The sequence below is a fragment of the Blennius ocellaris genome (genome assembly GCF_963422515.1).
Source record: "Blennius ocellaris genome assembly, chromosome: 7".
Taxonomy (NCBI): domain Eukaryota; kingdom Metazoa; phylum Chordata; class Actinopteri; order Blenniiformes; family Blenniidae; genus Blennius; species Blennius ocellaris.
In genome coordinates this window covers 4,006,139-4,026,586 of record NC_137656.1, presented here as the reverse complement: position 1 = coordinate 4,026,586, position 20,448 = coordinate 4,006,139, and the positions used below count along the sequence as shown (strand labels likewise).

Below are 20,448 nucleotides of genomic sequence, written 5' to 3'. Positions count from 1 at the left end.
AACATTTTAACCTCCTTTCAATTGAATTGAAACGTCAACCACACTTACATAGGCATTAAAGATATTATATTTATTAATATATTAAGCCCCCATAGGCTTATAGCCGCAGCAGTTTTTTAAAATTTTATTTTTTAATAACAGTAATGAAACTGATGCTTTTGCTATTTTTAGATACCACGGGATACCTCATTATTGTACTATCGCCCAACCGTAACTACCAATGAGTTTCATGCTGTTTTGTGGCCGATGCATCGACGGTATGCTCCCCGACATTATGGTGGTGAACTTGCTTCACAACTTTTAAGTCATTCCAAACTCAATTATAAAAGACATTCATATTTTAACGTACCTTTCAGGACCCAGTTTGGTCGCAGTTTCCTTGAAAAAAAAAAAAAAAAGCAATAGGCCTATATAAAAATTAAGTAATGACTTGTTGTGTGCATTGTCGCATTAATGAGTCTGTGTCGTCCCGTTTAGATAGTTTCTGGTGTCTTTACTTTTTGAACGAGCTGGTTAGCGCGCTAGCTCCTGTGTCTCCTCCATCACAACACAGACGCAACTGGAATAAATAAACTTCACATGTTTTCCATGTTTCCATGCAGGTGCTGAAGGGATGTAAGAAGCTGACCATGTCGGTGTGCTCCATGGGACGGATCCCCGGGGGATACATCACCAACCACGTGTACAGCTGGGTGGACCCTCAGGGCCGCAGCGTCTCCCCTCCGCCTGACAACCACGAGCTCAACCAGACGCCCGGCATGGAGGAGAGGGCGGTAAGGGTGTGCCGACTCGCAGGAACAGAGACTCTGCCGTGCTCCGTGAATCCGTTCCAGAACGGCTCCCCCTGTCAAACAGAAAGCATTTAGTAACCGGCATTATACAAATTGTCCTAATTATCCTGCTGCTCGCGTCCCCAACATGCAGCCCTGAAAAATGGCTCCCCGAGGTACGGACGCTGTGACCTTTTGAGAGATGTGACATTTTGGAGGACAGACTCATACCTAAGTCACCACGGGGCTTCGGAGGCTGTCGGCTCATCCGCATGCAAACCGACTCCAACAGAGTCGTCCGAACAGCTCACCTGCTACCAGCTGTGTGACCCACGTCCAGCGTCCAATACACCAGAGATGAGGGAGTGAAAATGCATAGTTTTTTGCTTCAGAAAAATTTTGCAATGGTTTGAAAACTATGTCCGTTTCCACAGAAACAGCACAAACAATGAAAGTGGTGTAGTTAGCATGCCAAGCAAGAGCATGCAAGCGTAGCATGCCTTATTGTGCAGATGAGAGAGAGTTTGTATTTGCCGTGTCGGTAAATGTGTAGCTGCTCTTTCTGGCAAATACATGCTGCAGTAGGTTTACCTTTAGCTCGGTTAGCTTCGAAGCTAGCATTAGCGATAGACTTTGGTGAGGGGTCTACAGAAGGCAATCATGAAGCGCTTCCTAAATAAGCAAAAAACTGATTGTTTATCAGGGAACTTGTTGGGTTTTCTCTGTAAAAGTACCCTGAAAAGACTGCGTTGTATTTGGCGGCTATGGAAATATTTGCATTGAATTGAATTGATGTGAATACAACTGTTCATGGGTAACGGCTGCCTTTTGGCAATGAAAACAGTTGTTTTCCGATTCAGTGGAAAGTGGCCTAATCAATTGTTTCAGGATGGGAACATATTGAGATTTGTCCTTGAGGCAAAATTCAAAGAGCATTTCACTAACCAGGTAATCCAACATTTATGGAGGAATAAAACACGAAACATAAAATAAAACGTCTGACACAAATTATCACTGAAAGCAGAGCCTTTTCATCTATCTTTGAACATGTCTGGAAGAAACTATTCAGAATCTACTGATGGATCGGCTCAAGACAAAGAGATTGAGGAGGTTACAGGTCACAGATTCCCCTGAACCACAGAGTTAAAGTAAGGCAGTTGAGTTCTATTCCAATGCAACTCGCTTTACGTTTTGACTGGTTTTGGACGTGTTTGGAAATTGTCACAAAGAAAAAAAAAAAGGTTCCGGAAGAGTCCGAGGAACCCAACAGCCATGTTACGTGGATGTTTAAGTTGACATTAAAGACCTACTGTAGTAGGTCTGTAATCGATCGCTGGCATTTGTTGCATGTGAGGAGTCAGTCAGTTGGTATCGACATTGGGTCTTAATGTTGTGGCCGATCAGTGAATGCAGCACCTAATCGTCCTGCGGCAGCTTCCCGGCTCGTAGTGCCGCCTCAGCAGCCGTGTGCATGCAGGGTTGAGGCCGCGAAGCCGCTACGCTAAGATCCGGTGTGTCTGATCGCCGCTCAGACGCTTGATTTACCGCCACTGCATTACATGCTGGTTTATGGAGGCTGCACGAGGAGGAAAAGTGCTTATATTTGCTTCTATTCAGATGAGCCTGGGTGACCTAGAGGAGAGCTAATTAATGGAGGAGGAGGGAAGTGGAGCTTCTGGACAGAAGCCCGAGAAGCTGTTACTACAGCGGATGCTTAAATAGCCTGCACGTACAGTGGGAGAGCAATGATTTGTCGCCTCCGTATTTGGCGAGCGTATAAATCTTAGTCAGGGAAGGAGCCAGATATCTGCCCGCTGATCTACAATATGCCAAGCTCTCTGTTTTATGAAGCGCAAGTATTGGAAGTGTTGTATCTCGCGTGAGATCGGACAGAAACCCGCACGTCTGCTTATGTGTGAGATCCTATCTGGCTCGCTTTGGAGTTGAATTTCAAGCTTCAGGAGCGGCTTCATGAGTCCAGTGGTTCGAATCAAACAAATACTGCAGTGATATGACAAATTACGGCAGTACAGAGACTTTTTAATCTATAGCCGGAGTGGATGTTAAGCAGCGGATCCAATGACTGGGTGCAGTTCAAATGGGGAAGTAACTCGTTACTCTAACTGAAGCTTCTTACGTACTATTTCACGAAACCTTTATTAATTTAAAAGGCTTTGGAGCTGACGTCTCTATCCAGTGCCCTCTGTTGTTAACTTTAACTGGAGCTTTTGTCATAAATATTTACGAGCGGTTTAGCACTCAAACCTCTCCCGGACCAAACCGGAGATCGAATCTCTCCAGAGTTCCTGGACCGACCGACGGCTGATCTCCTCACTCCTTCAATGAAGAGTGACGCCCGCCACCCTGCGGAGAAAACTTATTCCACCCGCTTGTATCCGCAATCTCATTCCATCATGACGCCAAAGTTCATGACGATAGGTGAGGGTGGGGACATCGTCGACCGACCCGGTAAAACCGCAAGCTTTGATTTGCAGCTCAGCTCCTCTTCACCACAACAAGCCTTTTGCAATCACTCCTGAATAAAACCCTGAAATACTTAGAGTTCCTCCCCTGGGTAAGGTTCTCCTCCCTGTAGAGACGGCACGCCGTCCTTTTACATGAGAGAACCATGGACTCAGATCCACAACTATACTGTCTTTAACTATTTTGTGCAACGTGACACTGCTGCTGTGATGACGGAATTTCCCCATGTGGGATTAATAAAGTCTGATCTAATCGGATCTATCTTATACATCTATCTTATATAAAACACAGACCAGCAGGATCCCGCTGCCGGTCTGTGTTTTATACAAGATAAATATCCTGTTATTTGTTGTGGCGACAGCGACTCATTAAGCAAGCCAAACATGAATATCTTAAATCCTTCCAAATCAATCACTGCCCCAGCAGCCACTGCAGCAAACTCCAGAAAGTTAAGTTCTAATCAGTCTAATGGAAAGGTACCTGATGGGAATGTTGGTCTGTTAGATAGAAGCGGAAACTTCTGGATCTGAAAGGAGACAAATGAATGTGTGTTTGTGGAGAGAAGCTACAAAAAAAAACCCCGTGAATCCTGAGACACACGCCGTTTAACATGTATTGTGGACGTGATGTCTCCTGCAGGTGAGCCTGAACATGGACGACGGTCGCTCGCTGGGTCTGATGATCAGAGGCGGAGCCGAGTACGGTCTGGGGATCTACATCACCGGGGTGGATCCTGGGTCTGCCGCAGACGCCGGCGCACTGAAGGTAAAACCAACACTACACGGCACCGCTCATCCACTCTATTGGACCAGGCAGGGTTCTGAGACGAAAAGACTCACACTCACAGTGGATTTGAACGTCATCGTATTTCGCAAGAACATTCCTTTATTATCTAAAATCTTGGCCGCGTTGCGTCCTAATATATATCAAACTTTTTATGGTCCTTTGGGAAAGAATAAAAATACAGTTTGGAGAACATAATTCATTTTCATTTAGCATTAGCGGCATATTTGATTCAAGCAGCAGCAAGTGTGCCGTCTGAGAATACACAGGAGGTTTTTAAAGTTGTTGGCTCTTTTCTAAGTTAAGAAAATTTATTAATTTAAGGATTTAGGTTTCTGCTCTTTTACGTTGTCGTCATAAATATCCTAATTTCACAAAACTCTGAAACAGTTCACAAACAAGATTAATAATTGATCTAACGACTAACGACTAACCAGTATGACGTGTTTAGCAAGCTGACGAATTAATAATTAACATAATGTCATAACTTACCTTGTTACCTTGTTCACTACCAAAATGCAAAGTTCTGCTCTGAAACAAGAAATCACACAGATCCAAAGTCTTCTAGTTGTCTAACAAGTACCGAGCTAACCGCTACTCAAAGGCTAGCTAGCAGTGGCTTAGCATGCCTGTCAGCTTGTTTGCTAATAAAATAAAAGAAGCTAAAATGTGGATTTTGACCTGTAAAATGGTGAGAAACTTACAATAAGTGAGCTTCTTTTTATCCACAAACAAAATGCTGAAACGTGGTCTGAATTAAGATGCTAAGCTAACTGATGGTAAGCTAGCAAACATGATTGCTAAAAAAAATGGAATAGTTAACATTGTACAATCTGCTCCTTTTTCCAAGAAGTTTTTTTTTTTTTTTTTTTTAGTAGTTGCTGTCTTTGACATACACAACGCGATATTAGCGGACAATTACAAGTTTGGAATTAGCTGATTTGATTTGTTTCTTCCTTGACCAACGCGTCCAACTGGAAGCGATATCTCAGCTCATTCTCACATAAACAGACAAAACTCTCCCTTGAATGCTCCCGTGTCTGTATTACGTCACTCGCGGTGTTATTGTCTGTTAATAATCTGCAAAACGCATCCAGACTGAAAGCATTTCGCACACTCAAGACGTTGGCTAATCACACCCATTGTGTTCGAGTGGTGAATATTTAAAACTCTTTCTAAATCATACTGGTATATTGCACTTGTCCTACTCGTTGGATTGTCTTTTGAGTCTCTGATTGAACACTCTTGACGAGACGTGTTCCGTCATGGCCATGTTGCTTAACCTCGCTCGCGTTTACCCGCCGCCTGCTCTCCATCAGCCCGCTAAGAACCCGATAGCGTGGCTAACATCTGCTACCTGCCTCACGGCCCCAGCGAGCCCTGACAGGACCCGTCACGAGTGCTTTATAGCCCAGTTTAAACGGGCTTTCAGGTCAGCTTTCTGCCTCCATAAACAGGCCACTCGCGTCCCGCGTGCTATTTTCCATCCTGCCCGAGGCCAGAAGAACTGAAGCCTGTGTTTCCTACCTGTAAACAATATGGCTTTCATCGCAACGTCACACTGTGTCCTACTTGCAGATAAAATACAGCTACATTCTCTATTAGTTCAAACTAATTGGGACACCTGGATGGAAAAAAAAAAAATAGCCTGGGAGAAAAAAAAAAAAAAAATTAACTTGAAAGTCAGAGGAGGGAGAATATAACGGGGGTGACATTTCTCAGGTTCTTTGACGCAGAGCGATGAAGAGGTAGCGCTCCTTTTTTTCTCTCTTTCTAACCGTGGAGAATTGGCTGGTCATGCTGCAGAACTGGAGGATTTCACATGGAATTGAAAGAAGATATGGAAGAATGAAGAGTGAGGGAGGCGCGTGAAAAGAGCTCCTCCGGATGTTTTCTCCTCACTCAGTCTGCAGTCATTGAGAGGGAGAGGACGAGAGCTGCTGTCCGTCTTCATGCTGCCGGCGGAGGAGGATGAAGAGGAGGAGGAGGAGGAGGAGGTGGAGGAGGAGGAGGAGGCGGTGGTCTGGGTGCAGGACGGTGACTGATCCTCCTATTAGAGCAGAGCAGCCGGCTGACGGCAGGATGTTTATCCTCTCCTGGAAACGCCATCGCTCTTCCCTTGTTTACATGCGGCTTCTTCGCCGCCTGACAGTCTGATGCCGGTAAATATGATGGAGGGGAACTGCGGCGCTGCAGCAGGTCACATGACTCAAAGCGCTTGTCATACTACTTCCTCACGACATCGCCGCACATCTCTCGGGCCCCGATTAAACGACGTTTTCAAGCAAAAACTGAAAAACTTTTTGTGTTGGGTCCGTTTACATGACAATGGCTCGGAGCCACTGAAAGTGCAACTTTTTGAAAACACTGTCTTCATGGAAACACAACTTTTCTGAGACACTACTACTCCACAAAAACGATGCGTTTTCACTTCGAAAAGTTGTGTAAATGTTGCTTTAGATACGATGTTGCTTCATCTTTGTTTTCGTTGTTTCATTATGGCGCTCCAGCCACAGCGGCATCCCAGACGTTGACGAGGCTGGTGTCAAATTACAAAGGCTGAAAATTGAATTCACCCGTCATTCTACACATTCTACTTCATCTACTCCTGCACGTAGAAGAAGCTGCCTTTTCAGTGACTCCAAGCAGCGTTGTCGTGGAAACGGACAACAAAGACGCATAAAAGCTTTGCTGTTTTCACTTGAAAAGCATCGTTGTGTAAACGGGGCCTCGATCTGGGTTTGAGTTTGCGTGTCTTCCTCGCGTCTGTCGATGGAATTATGTGACTTTCTGATTCTTGGATTAGATTGAAAACTTGCCCATGTGTGAGTGAGTTGAGTCCCCGCCTGTCCAATTGCTGTTATCAAGCGGCAAAATAACCCCGGGCCACAGTTTGAAAGACACTCCTGAATCCAGCACGGCTGGAAAACTAGTAGATCCGTCACCCAGAATGATCGGAGCTGAACGCCGGGATTACTTATTTATATTTGTGCAACGCAGTGACAGCTGCTGTTGGCCATTCATTACTTTAAGAGAGTGACACAGTCAGCCTGATCCATTAGAAAGTGATATAAATCTGCTCCAAATCCATTCAATTAGAGGCTGTTTTCTAACCATGGAGGGCGGCGGCGGCAGCGGCGGCAGATCAGGAATAGACACACAAATCAAATTTGAATCTGAAGCTGCTCCACAGGCTCCATGTCAGATTTCAGCTTGGTTTGACTTCTACCTCAGAGGACAGATCTCCTTCAGCTGTGATAGCCACGTTTTTCTGTGTGTGTATATGTGTGTGTGTGTGATCTGTAATTAGTGTCGGCCTCTCCGCTGCCAGGGGGTTGAGCCACAGATTTGTCTGTCACATCCAGTGCGGCGAAATATGTGTTTGGCAGGCTGTAGTGTTCTGCCAACAGAGCATCAGAGGACGGGCGTGAGCCAATACGGGGACTAATATTCAGGAGGAGAGTACAGCCGAGCGACTCCGACGAATCGCAGCACGCGAACGTCCCGGGAGGGTTTATTTCAAGCGTCATGAGAGGAAAACACTGGCTGGGAGGTTGGAAGTGCTCGTATCTGTCAATGCAGACTTTAACAAGCTCTACAACAGTAGCTTGATGCTTAAGTGTCGCCACAATTCCAAAAGTTGCATGCAGTGCAACCCCCCCCCCCCCAAAGTTGGGGGGGGGGGGAAATGCATGCAAAAGCTGAAAAATATACAAATGAGTTGAGTGCAAAAGCTGCAGTGTGAATGGAAAAAGCTACGACACAGAGACAAAAAGATAAACCACACATCGATGCAACAAGTGCAACAGGTGCATACTAAAGTTGAACTCAGAATGCAAAAGCTGCAATATCGAATTTCCAACAAAATAAATAAAGCAAAAACTCAAAAGGTGCAAAAGTCATCGATAAATACAAAGTTTGCAAGAAAAATGTGTTCCACATTTGCAAAACATCCAATCTGCAACAAACTCAGGCAAATCTCCGCATAGATGCAAAAGTTAATCCATACAAATCCAGAAGATGCCACACAAATGCAAGAACTCAAAAGGTTTAAAAACGCAAAACTTGCAAAAATCCACAACGCTAATTTAAAAAAATGCACCACATATGCAAAACATGCAACTCGAATGCAAAAGTCCCAAACACAGATTTAACTGAACAAAAAAAATGCAAATGTTGCAGCAGACAGGGAGTTTGTATTCTGGATTATAATCTCAGAAGCAAACTGTCAAACTAAAAGCTTTAAAAAAAAAAAAAAAAAAATCCTTGTTAATTACTGCTTGTTACTAAAATTCAGATACATTTTTGGAACGTATGAACTATTTCTAAAATTAAGAATTAAAAAAACACTACCAAATTATGTGCAATATGTGTAAAACTAATGAGAGATGCCTCAAATGGATAAAAGTTAGATTTTTTTTTAACATGTTTTTCGATTAATTCTGAGATCATTCATTTATCCAAAAAAGCAACCATAGTTTTAAATGTTATTTTTATGTTCATGTTTTCTCTGCTGCTTATGATCGAGGAAACGTTAAATATAAGATGGAGTTCCACTGTGTCCGGCCGTCCACCATTGACTGGTTTTCTCCTTGAGTTTAGACATAGATGATATAGAGTATAGAGGATTTACGTGTCGTGGGAATGTACAGAGCTGTACAGATTCTAATCTGAGGAAACCTCCTCAGACTGGTTCATGTTCTCGTTTCATCTTTTAACAGTCGGTGTTCATCCGTTTTAGGCAAAGTGGCACATTTGAAATAAAACTTTGTCCAGGGCGTAACTTAATGTCCCTGGATAAATGAAAATATCCGTCATTGTGTGAGGGGCTGTCACAATCTAGAACACATGGAAGGCATCCAAACTTTGCTCATCGTATAACTAAAAAAAAAGTCCCCCAGTGCTTGTTGGGGGTGTTTTCTCCTCAGATACTTTTTAGTAAATACGAGGTATTTCTGTATCTGTTCCTCAACATCATGTCTGTACTGTTACAGCGCATCACTGCTTTACTCGGTCGTATTAAAACTGACTTCCCGTCTTCACGTCCTCCCGACTCTCCTTTTCACTCATGTCTTTGGCTCTGTTGGGTTCTGCATCGTGGAGGTGATTAATATCTCCCTGAACCGTGGCTCAGTTCCCAGCTACTTTTGTGAGCCACCAATAAAAAAAAAAAAAAAATCCTCATTTGAATCAATCACTTCCAAGCAGCTCCAGACCAATATCCAAATTACCTTTTACGTTAAAGAGATCCATATAATTTTGGGAGAAAACCAATGAGGTGGATGGTTTCCAACCTGGTTTTCATACTTTACTTTAACCTTACTAAAGTTGTGCCAAACATTTTAATGGCAGCAGATTCTGGAGATTATTCATGTTATTAGCTGAGAGTTCTTTTAGTGTTTGTCTCAATGGGGTAATGTCTGATCCAGCAAAATCTGCCCTGCGGAGTACCCCAGGGATCTTTTCTGGGTCCCATTCTCTTGTTGCCTGTGCAAATTCCCCCTCGGATAAATTATCAAACGTTACAATACTATTTATCATCTCTATTGTGACATCACATATATTGTTCTGTCAAAGCTTCTGAATCTTCTGAATTAATTCAGAAGTTTTTTTTTTAATTGCCTGATAGAAATCAAGCACAGATTTAACAAATTCCTTCAGTCAAACATTGAGAAAACTGAAACTTTGCTACGGACTTGGGCATCCCAGTTTATTTTTTTGTGTCTTATTGAGAAGTAATACTTTTTATTGTGTTTTCTTGTCTTTCAGATAGAAATTGAGACAAGATAATATAATCATTTATCCGTCTCACAAAGGGAGACATTTACAGTGTTCCAGCATCAGAGCAGAAGAAAATCACACAATGCAATATATAAATTTGATTAAAAAAAAATATATATATATAGTAAAAGAAAGTATCATAAAAAAAACAGTTAAAAAGAAGCAGTAACTTAAAGAAGAAAGTCTGTATAGACTGTATGAACACTGTCATGAACACGGTGCATATAAGGGTGGACATGTTATTGCACAGTCGGTTCCATAAATGACTATTGCGATGCAAATCAAATTGAAATAAAACTACAAATAAGACGGTGTGTTTTGTGACCGACTGGCTAATCGGTCTGTACCGCGGCAGGAAGGAAGGACCTGCGTTGCCTCTCCGTCAGACTCTTCTTCACACAGATCGTTAGAAGATGAGCGAAAACCCACTGGACGTGTTTTTATTAAAACTCCTCACGCTCGCTCTCTGTGACCACCTGGAGGTCCACAAACTGCCCCCCCACCCCCCACCCCCGGTCGCTGAAAATAGCAGTCTGCCCTCTCGCTAATGCGAAAAGGACAAACACACACACACACACTTTACTTGGCACTTCATCATGAATGATCAATGAAATGCAGCCTGTAGATCATCCCGGCAGGCGGAGGCGTGAGCAGAACAGCAACGGGAGGATGAACGCCCCCCCCCCCCCCCGCGTCCATAAAAAACCTTCAGCGCCATCATATTTCACCACGTCGTTTTGTGCGCGGGCTAAGATTAGCCCGCGAGTGGCTAGCGGACGGTGTTGACATACACATGTTTGTGAACGGCGGCGCAAACGGGAGGCTCTTATTGTCTCCCGACGTCCCAGTGGTGGACTTTAGTGAAGCTGCTTCTGCTTCATCACGCTGGCAGGAGGAGGAGGAGGAGGAGGAGGAGGAGGAGGAGGAGGAGGAGGAGGAGGAGGAGGAGGAGCAAGGGAGGAGGAGGAGGAGGACGGAAGTCAATAAGTAATTTGTGCTGTAATACAGTGAGAGCAGCTTTTTTTTCTGCTGCGATCAGCACTCCCCCTGCGTTATCTGCACTCTCGCACACACTTCATTTATTAGGTCCACGAGGTCTGCGTCACGCGCCGGCATCCCACACGGCTAAAGTGAGCAGCCGAACCAGGCTGGATTTAATTAAGACTCCACCGCCGCGTCCTCTCTCAAGGGGGAAAAGGAAAACAAGGCTGTTTGTGATGTTTGTGATGAAAAAAAAATGTGACTCTCGGCTAAGGGGCTTGACTTAATAGGGGAGAGGTTTTAATGAAGCACTCGTACAGTTTAACTCAGAAAAAGGCGGCTGTGTGAGTCAGGAGGAGCTCCAATGAGTCTTTAAGGCTCTGTTCACGCATTTTCAATTGAGCATGGTATACACCAGTGATTTTCAACCTTTTTGAGCCAAGGCACACTTTTTTGTTTTTTTGGGAAAAATCTGGAGGCACACCACCACCCGAAAATCCACAGTATAAAGTCATTCTCATCAAAGTTTTATCAACAGGAATCAAATAAATACAGAAAAAAAGTATTTTCCAATTTATTTATTTATATTTGTACTCACTCAGTGTGAAACCTGGACCTGATTGGATGAAGAACTGAGATCCTGGTTAGCATTCTTCCTTTTCAAAAACTTCTCCATCACTGTCACTGACACAGTACTTTGATACAAGATAGGAGCAGCCGCAGGTGGTGGCGATTAACCAGACTGACGTCTGTTAAGTTTCAATTTCAACAGCAAAGTTCTGTGCTGCCATCTATTGGCGAAGAGTATTTATACATGATTACTCTGCAACACACTGCTCTCACAGGTGACAACGGCTGTGAGAGCAAATGTTTTTTAGAAAAAGTGTGTGTGTGTGTGTGTGTGTGTGTGTGTGTGTGTGTGTGTGTGTGTGTGTGTGTGTGTGTGTGTGTGTGTGTGTGTGTGTGTGTGTGTGTGTGTGTGTGTGTGTGTGTGTGTGTGTGTGTGTGTGTGTGTGTGTGTGTGTGTGTGTGTGTGTGTGTGTGTGTGTGTGTGTGTGGTTTTATTACAAAAACAACCAGCTTTATCTTTTATCTTTGCACTGTTTTTGAATCTTGTTAAAGCACTTTGTATTACTTTATAGTTAAAAAAAGTGCTATATAAATAAAGTTGATTGAACAGCGCCAACTCATGGTCTCTCATGCAAACTACATCATTTTCAGGGTTTCTGCTGTTTTCATGGAAATGGACGTTGTTTTGTGTGTCCGAAACATTTCATCATAATAAAACTAAGCCTAACGTCAGATTTTTAAATAATGCCACCATCCTTCCATCTTCTATACTTGTTATTTTAAGAATTGTTGATATTTTATTGACATTTTTAACTATTTTAGCTGTTTTTGTTTTTGCCTTTTTATCTTTTTAAGCAATTGTAGGAGTTTTATCTTCTTAAAGCTTTTCTTTTTTCTTGTTTTGCAGTTTTGCTCTTTTAACAAGTTTCTTTGCATGTTTTTTTTTCTTTAATATAATTTTGCCGCATTAACCTTATCAGTCATTGTAGCCATGTCAGCCGATTTCAACATTTATGCTATTTTAGCAAACAATCCTCTCACTGTTATCTGCTGTAAACCTGAGCTGCAAGTTTATATTCAAAAACAAAGTCAATGTGACGTTTAATCCCCTCGGCGACTCACAGATGCTTACATTTACACTTAAAACTGGACATAAAATGCACAGTTGGATGACCGTAACCTCTGCGTTATTGCAATTCATCTTCAACGTGGCTGAATCATAAGACTCGCCGTCGTTAAAATGGCCCGTTTCACATCTCGGGGGGCTTCAGATGTGACTTGGATCCCATCCAAAGGGAATAAAAAGCTCAGCTGTGCACGTTCGCCGCTCCGACGGGCGAACTGGAGTGAAACCGAACTCTGTGTGAGGGAGGAATCATGAATATCCTCTCTGGGGATCATGAATATCCATAACTTTTTATCCTGTCACTCATTAGAACTGCTTTTAGCCTCTAATGAATGTGTGAAAAAAGCGGGGGGGGGGGGGGGGGGGGGGGGCATCATCAGGGGCCACACAGCACGATCTGACCCCAGGTGGACCGGATCAGTAAAGTGGCAACATAAAAACCTTTAATTACTTTAACTTTTTATAAAACCTGAACCCACTGACATTTTCAAAGATGTGCAGTCTCAAGATTATTCTTTTTTTTTTCTTCACATTGCTTTCTTCTACAAATTAAGAACAAACATGTCCTCTATAGCCTACTAGTGGCCCCTGAAGGTACTGCACATCAGCCATGAGCGGAAAATGATAATAATTGAAGTTTTGTTAGTAACTTTGGAATTACAAAACTTATGTATCGAGCCAGATTTAAATATACTATTTGTTTTTTGTCTTAATATCTGAACTACACTGCATCAGTTCTTTCATGATGTTTAGTTTCTATTTGGAAGGCGATCCCTGAATCATTTTCAGCATTTTCAGAACTTTTTTGTAATGAAACTACAGAAAGTAAAGACACTGTGGGAATTGCCACATTTCTCAGTTATATTATGAAAAATCTTCCGTACCAGTGCTGCCAAAGTGAGATTTAAACGAGCTGTATGTGGCCTCTGAACTACAAGAGCTCAGGGGATGCAACAAATAATTCAGTTTTATAAGGCTTCACTCAGTGTGCGTGTGTGTGTGTGCGTGTGCGTGTGTGTGTGCATGTGCGTGCGTGTGTGCAGTATAATACTTGCTGACTGAGCGCGGTTTTGAGTCATTGACTCTCCATCTGAATGAGACACTGCCGGTGAAGTTTTCAGATGTTGAGTTTTAATGCTTTAATCAGCAGAAATAATCTGTCCTCCTCTACCGAAGACCACAAAAACAGGAAGAACCAAAACTTCCAAAGACGACTCCATGTGAAAGAGAGGAAGATATGCTGGAGGTGAAAAATGAACGTGCTTTTAACAAACTATTTGGAAGATGCATGGAACTCCATTCAAACTCATGCTATATGCTCTATAATCTGCATGTTAGAGGAGGAAGATGCTCTATAATCTGGATGTTATAGGAGGAAGATGCTCTATAATCTGGACGTTATAGGAGGAAGATCCTCTATAATCTGGACGTTATAGGAGGAAGATGCTCTATAATCTGGATGTTATTGGAGGAAGATGCTCTATAATCTGGATGTTAGTGGGAGGAAGATGCTCTATAATCTGGATGTTATAGGAGGAAGATGCTCTATAATCAGGATGTTAGTTGGGAGGAAGATGCTCTATAATCTGGATGTTATAGGAGGAAGATCCTCTATAATCTGGACGTTATAGGAGGAAGATGCTCTATAATCTGGATGTTATTGGAGGAAGATGCTCTATAATCTGGATGTTAGTGGGAGGAAGATGCTCTATAATCTGGATGTTATAGGAGGAAGATGCTCTATAATCAGGATGTTAGTGGGAGGAAGATGCTCTATAATCTGGATGTTATAGGAGGAAGATCCTCTATAATCTGGATGTTAGTGGGAGGAGATGCTCTATAATCTGGATGTTATAGGCGGAAGATGCTCTATAATCTGGATGTTAGTGGGAGGAAGATGCTCTATAATCAGGGTGTTAGAATTTCATGAAACAAACTGACCTTCAGCTCTTGTGCTCCTCGTCTGGTAATCAGGATCTCAGTATAGCAGTACCAGTTGCAAACAACATTAAAAAAAATGTAGTTTTCATTATTTTCATTATAGGCATGTGAAATGTTTTGTGGAGACCGTGAGGAGGAGGAGGAGGAGGAGGAGGAGGAGGAGGAGGAGGAGGAGGAGGAGGAGGAGGAGGAGGAGGAGGAGGAGGAGGAGGAGGAGGAGGAGGAGGAGGAGGAGGAGGAGGAGGAGGAGGAGGAGGAGGAGGAGGAGGAGGAGGAGGAGGAGGAGGAGGAGGATGCAGGATGTCGTTCATCCTCTCAGCCTCGCGCTAACAGGCTCTCTGACTGCCGCCTCAGCGCCACGGTGCCTCCTCTAATGTGGACAAATCGCCTGTTCGGACCCAAGATGAGGCAACATCAGGAGGGTCAACGCTTTATATCAATAGCGGGGACGGAAGGGGGGGGGGGCCGAGGACTGGAGCCCGTCTGTTGACCGTCACACAGTGAGCTGCCGATAAGCAAACGTCTCACGGCTCCAGTCGCCTCCCGTCGGCGGCAGCGACTCCTACATCTCACTTAGCCGTGAGTCAGAGCTGCTCACAAGTGATGAGTCTTTAATAACAATACCTCTGGATCCAGAATAACACCGGCACAGTTATCTGAGTCACCTGCTGGTTTTTTATTTTGTTAATTTGATGAGAACAAAACCTCGTAGTCCCAATTCTTCCTCTGATCACATCACAACCGTCTTTCTTGATTTAACACGTCAACAACTGACAGAGTTGAACTTGCACTCAGTCAGGGGTGGGGGGGGCGTGGCCTCTGCTCGGTTGCAGGTCGGGGACCAGATGCTGGAGGTGAACGGTCAGAGCTTCATCACCATCTCCCACGACGAGGCCGTCCACATCCTCAAGACGGGGCGCCGCCTGCTGGTCAAAGTGCGGGACGTGGGCCGCCTGCCCCACGCTCGCACCGTGGTGGACGAGACCAAGTGGCTCTGCGGCGCCGTGATTGCCGAGACCAACGCCACGACCAACCCCAACGCTGCTCCTGCTGCTGACTTGAACCACGCCAGTGTCTGCACCGGCACCAACCCCCCCGCGGTCCACCCCGCGGTCCACCCCAGTGTCGGCTGCAGCACCAGGTGAGCACATGACCGAAAGAAATGTTAAAGTAAACGAGCAGAAATGCCCTTTTATTTTATTTTTTACCATTTGCATATTTCATTTCATTTCATTTTTTCATTTTATTATTTATTTCATTCATTTAAAACAATGCAACAACAGCATTTCATAGGAATGAAAAGGAGCAGAAAGAAGTAAAACTTATAATGTCTGCCCCTTATCAACACAAAAATCGTTTACAGTTCCAGTTCAGTTCATTTGATGCAGCCGTTTTTTTCCAAAACATCAAACACAAAATAAATAAATAAGGTTGATCTGCTACTCCGCAGTGTCATATTTCTGTAACATTGATAATTTAACAAGTTTCTTAAATACATCAATGGATTTAGAAGTTTTAATTTTACAATCAAGACTGTTCCACAGACTGACTCCTTCGATTAAGATGCATTTTTCCATTACGGCCGATTGAAACCTGGGTTTTGTAAAAACCTCAGTTCCTTTCAGTTCGTATCTACTTTTTCTCTTGGCGAATCTGTTTTGCAATTTGTTCGGTAAAATATTGAGGTATACTTCCTGGCGTCGCTGCTCTACAGGGACAATCAGATGAAGCCTTCGTGCCCCAATTTGCCCCAAAGATAAAAGAGATTGTTGTTATCTGAAATAATATGCGATTTTTTTGTTTAGTTGGACGTGATCGAATTTAAATGTAAAGCAACGTTATGTTTCTTTTTGCAGACATAACGTGCCGGGCCACTCTTGAAAAAGAGATCGCTAATCTCACTCAATGGGTTTTTTTTAACGTGGTTAAATAAAGGTCAAATAAAAAATTAAATAAAAATACTGGGAAACGTTTTCTATAATGTAGAGAACAATATGCTATTATGCTACAGAATGTGTTCTTGGAGTCACGGTGCTCTAGAGGCCGCCATTGTTGTCGACGTCCAGACGAGCCATTTTACTAAATGGTGCGCCTGCGCAGTAGCTGCAAAGTTTATTTTCCCACCGTTCCTCGTGATCGGACAGCTCCGCCGTGATACTTTCCTCCTTTCCATCTGCCGCTGCGACCCGACGGAGAGTTTTCCAGGGCGGAGCCAGCTGCCGCCTCAGAAATCCGACGCTCTCGGCTTCATCACACTCCTGTTGCTCAGGGTGCTTTTCCTCTCCTTGCCGCCTCGGGCGAGCCTGGAGGTGTTTTTAATTCGCTGCAGGCAGAAGAAATGAGGAGGAGTGGAGGAACCGATGCTGAAGCTGCTCTCATTCAAAATGTACAGTGGAGGAAAACCGAGGGATGGGATTATAATAAAACGACTAAAAAAAAAAACCTGATGGTGCATAAAAAAAAAAAATCAGAATCAAACTTTTTAATAAGATTAAGAAATTAGTTTACAGTGTTGCTGTCAGGTAGCGCCACTAATTATAAACACAATATATTAGATTTATTTGAAAAGAATCCTCCAAAGTATAAATAAATGGGAAATGCAATCATTTAGTTGTAGTATTGGTGTAATTTACAAGTGCATGGCTGTAAATGATTTATTTTAAATCAAACTGACGATCAGCGGCAGGAATCATCAGTTAAAATGTGCTTAAAAGGCCGATCTGGTTTGTTTTTCCAGCAGACCGTCTTCAGCCAGAGCGACGCCGGTCATGGGGAAGGTAAGACGTCATACACACTCGTACATCTTCAATTCAACATCCCATGAGATGAAAAACTACATTTTTCTCTTTTTTATGTCCAAACTTCATCTCCTCATCTGTGCTAAATTAAAAAAATAAAAAGATCATTATTGAAGTATTTCTACATAAAGTTCCTTTCGTTCTCTCAAGTTCTATTCTTGTAAAACACCTGGTGACTCGTCCTGCAGAGGGCGTGTCCTCATTCAGCAACCAATAGGAAGGCGGGAATTTCTAAGCCCTGCCCACGACATTGTTGTCTATACATCAGTGGCAGCTTTAGAAATCAGACTTTATGTACATTCAGCATGACAAAACACACACACACACACGGGGGGTCACCTCTGTGTGTGGAGCAGCTAACAGCCTCATTTGGTATTCAGAGGCTCATAATCGGTCCTGCTGTTTCTCTAATCGAAGAAGGTCGAGTTGTTCTCGCTCACCAACAAATAAATACCAGGAAGGATGGCAGAGCTCCTCCGTCAAGGTACACAATCTTTCTTTTACTCCCCCACCGAACCACCGTCATCGTGATTCATTGACACGGAGTTCAAGGGACATCGTTTCTCATTGTTACCAAAGCTCTTGAACTTCTGAACTTCAGAAATCCTCGTAATTCACTTCCTGTTAAAAGGGAGTTTTTCCTTTCCGCAGTCGCAATAAATCTGCTCGCTGGTGTGGATTCGTTGGGTTTTTCTCCATTAAAAAGGATCTAGAATTTACTGTGTTGTATTTGGTGCTATATAAATAAAGTTGAATTGAATTGAATTCAGCAGCATGAGTCCCTTTTGAAACGACACTGACTCTCTGGCAGTTTCTGGTCACGTCTTTAAAAAGTCTGACTTTTCCTAGTAACTCGTGTTCATGGTTTTCCCACCCAACCTGTAGCACGAGGCCACGTAGCCGCAGGTCCTGGGTCCATTAGGGACCGGCGGCGCATGCATAAATGGTGTTTTGCATATCTTAACGCCAGTCTCAATGTCCGGTTAATGCAAACTGCTGATCCTTACAGTGGACGTCAAGAACCACTGATCATGACGAGAAAAAAACAGCATTAAAGCACAACGAGATCCACCGATGCGAACGGCCCAACCGTTTGGTTCCTTCACGGAGTCTTAAAACACGAAATAACATGAAAGTCGCAAACGTAGGAGCGGTGTGACAAGTCAGTCTGCCCTCTGATTGGTTCATAGATTGCCACAGAATCTTATTGGATTTTTTTTTTTTTCATCCCCCAACTTGAATATTGGAGGGAAATGAAATCCATAAAGCTTCTCAGACTTGTCGCCTGAGGGGCCGTCTATCCCTCCACCCCCTCCTCCCATGCATCTTTTAGTAAGCGATCTCCATTGGCAGCTCAAACAAGCTTAAGATACACGCGAAGACGTGCAGAAAACCAATACATTGTGCATCAAAGCTCCGGCTTTAATCAAGCGGCTATTCTTCAGAAAAGGGTCCCGTTTCTGAGCCCGGGGCAGACGAGGCCTAACGAGCTTTGTAATTTAGCATTGGATGGTTGGCCGCGTTGATTTAACGCGCGTCCAACAAGCATTTGCGACTGCCGCCAGCGACCCGTTAATGAGCGAGCGACACGAAGGCGCAGCGCCGAGACCCGAGCAGCTTCTGACGGACGCAAGTGTTCCTCGTTTGTATCTCAGAGACTGGAACAGGGCAGGCTACAGAAAACCGGCTCCTCACGGGAGGCAGTGGGTTTGAAATAAGGCACCGCTCCCAAAACGTGATTGGCTGACCGCTCACGACGCAACGTCTTAAAGACTTTCAACAGTTTAATGCGTTTTCATGACTCTATGCATGCTCCATTTCTTTTAGGACTAATTTTAGGTATGTAGTTTAGGGTATCTGTTGAACGAGTTCTGAACTATTTTTCTGGCATATTTTAGGCTAGTTTTAAATTAGTATTAACGTGGATGTTTTAAGCTAGTTTTGGATGAGTTTCGCTTGTACGGTGGTTTCCTTGTTCCTTTGGTTTATCATGAATGTTAGGACTAGTTTCTCATCAATCATTTTTTTTGATGTATTTAACACTGGTTTTGGACATTCTTGACTGTACTGCTGTGGTTTTGAAATGATGTTTGGTTACATTCGACCCATTTTGTTCAGAAATAGTTATGTCAGTTTTTAATTACACGAGACTGATTATGGACTAGATTCAGGCTGCTTTTTGGTTTTTGTTCCACTAGTTTTAAGACTTGTTTTGGAGTAGACGTGGCCTAGTGTAAACTGTTTTTGTAGTTATTTATGTGATATTTGAGGTAAACAATTCTGAACAACCTGGCTGGTGACGGCTCTTTTTCTCACTTGGCTATTCATTAGATGAATATTTTACGGCTTTAAAGCCGTTTGGTTCGATTGAATTTCACCAGATTATTAAAAAGTTAGTGGACAATTAACATCAAACAAATTATTCTGTGGTCACAGATTACACCAGATTACATCAGATGAGATCAGATTACATCTTTGTTGGCTCATAAGTATTTTGTTTCTTCATATCAGTCAAGCAGGGTTTTATGACACTTGAGACATGTTTCGATAGTGTTTATCCGTCGGGAAGAGGGAAAAACATCGGCGAAACATGTCAAAAGGTACAAGTTTAAAAACCTACGTGCCTGAAAAAAAGAAAGAAAGGAAAATACTAATGAACAAACTGAAGGTCTAATGAACCCGATAACAATATCATTGTTCGTTGTCACTTTAACGAAGGGGTTCATACCTTATTTCTAGAGTTTTATTTCTGTAAGCTGAATAGAAGAACAATACAGCCTTTAAATTTGAGCATGGCAACTTCTCAATTAAAAAAATAATGCATGAAAACTTTCAGACACTTGCATCAGTTTTTCGTTCACATGAAGTCTTTTCAGGCCGGACTCTCAGGAGACGGCCGGATCTCCACGACCCGTTCTGGAAGCATTCTGTCTGCATCTGCTACCAAAGCTGCTGTAGGAACCGCGGCCACAGATGTAGTTTACAGTCCCAGTGGATCCATCCCCAAACCCAGACAGCAGGACGTCTCCGCCGCTCTGAAATCAGCCTCAGCTGTCGGGTTCTGACATACGATGGATGGTTTCTCGTCTGTAGGAGATTCAGTTTTGTATTGCGTCGGGACACATTGAATCCGACTGTGCATGTAAGAGGATTTTGATGTAATCAAACACAAGGACTTTTGTTTCCTCTGTGTGTTTATTGTTTATTCATGTCG

General features: G+C 43.3%; 1 protein-coding gene across 1 annotated transcript in view; it reads left to right on the top strand.

The window, feature by feature from the left end:
* whrnb (whirlin b) overlaps positions 1–20,448 on the top strand; it is a gene marked incomplete at both ends in the record, with an annotated part of 64,473 nt that overhangs the window by 30,476 nt on the left and 13,549 nt on the right. The window contains 4 exons of the mRNA XM_080499935.1: positions 603–773; positions 3,894–4,019; positions 15,270–15,577; positions 17,177–17,213. Of these exons, the coding sequence (XP_080356061.1) occupies positions 603–773; positions 3,894–4,019; positions 15,270–15,577; positions 17,177–17,213 (642 nt within the window). The remainder of the gene's footprint in view (positions 1–602; positions 774–3,893; positions 4,020–15,269; positions 15,578–17,176; positions 17,214–20,448) is intronic.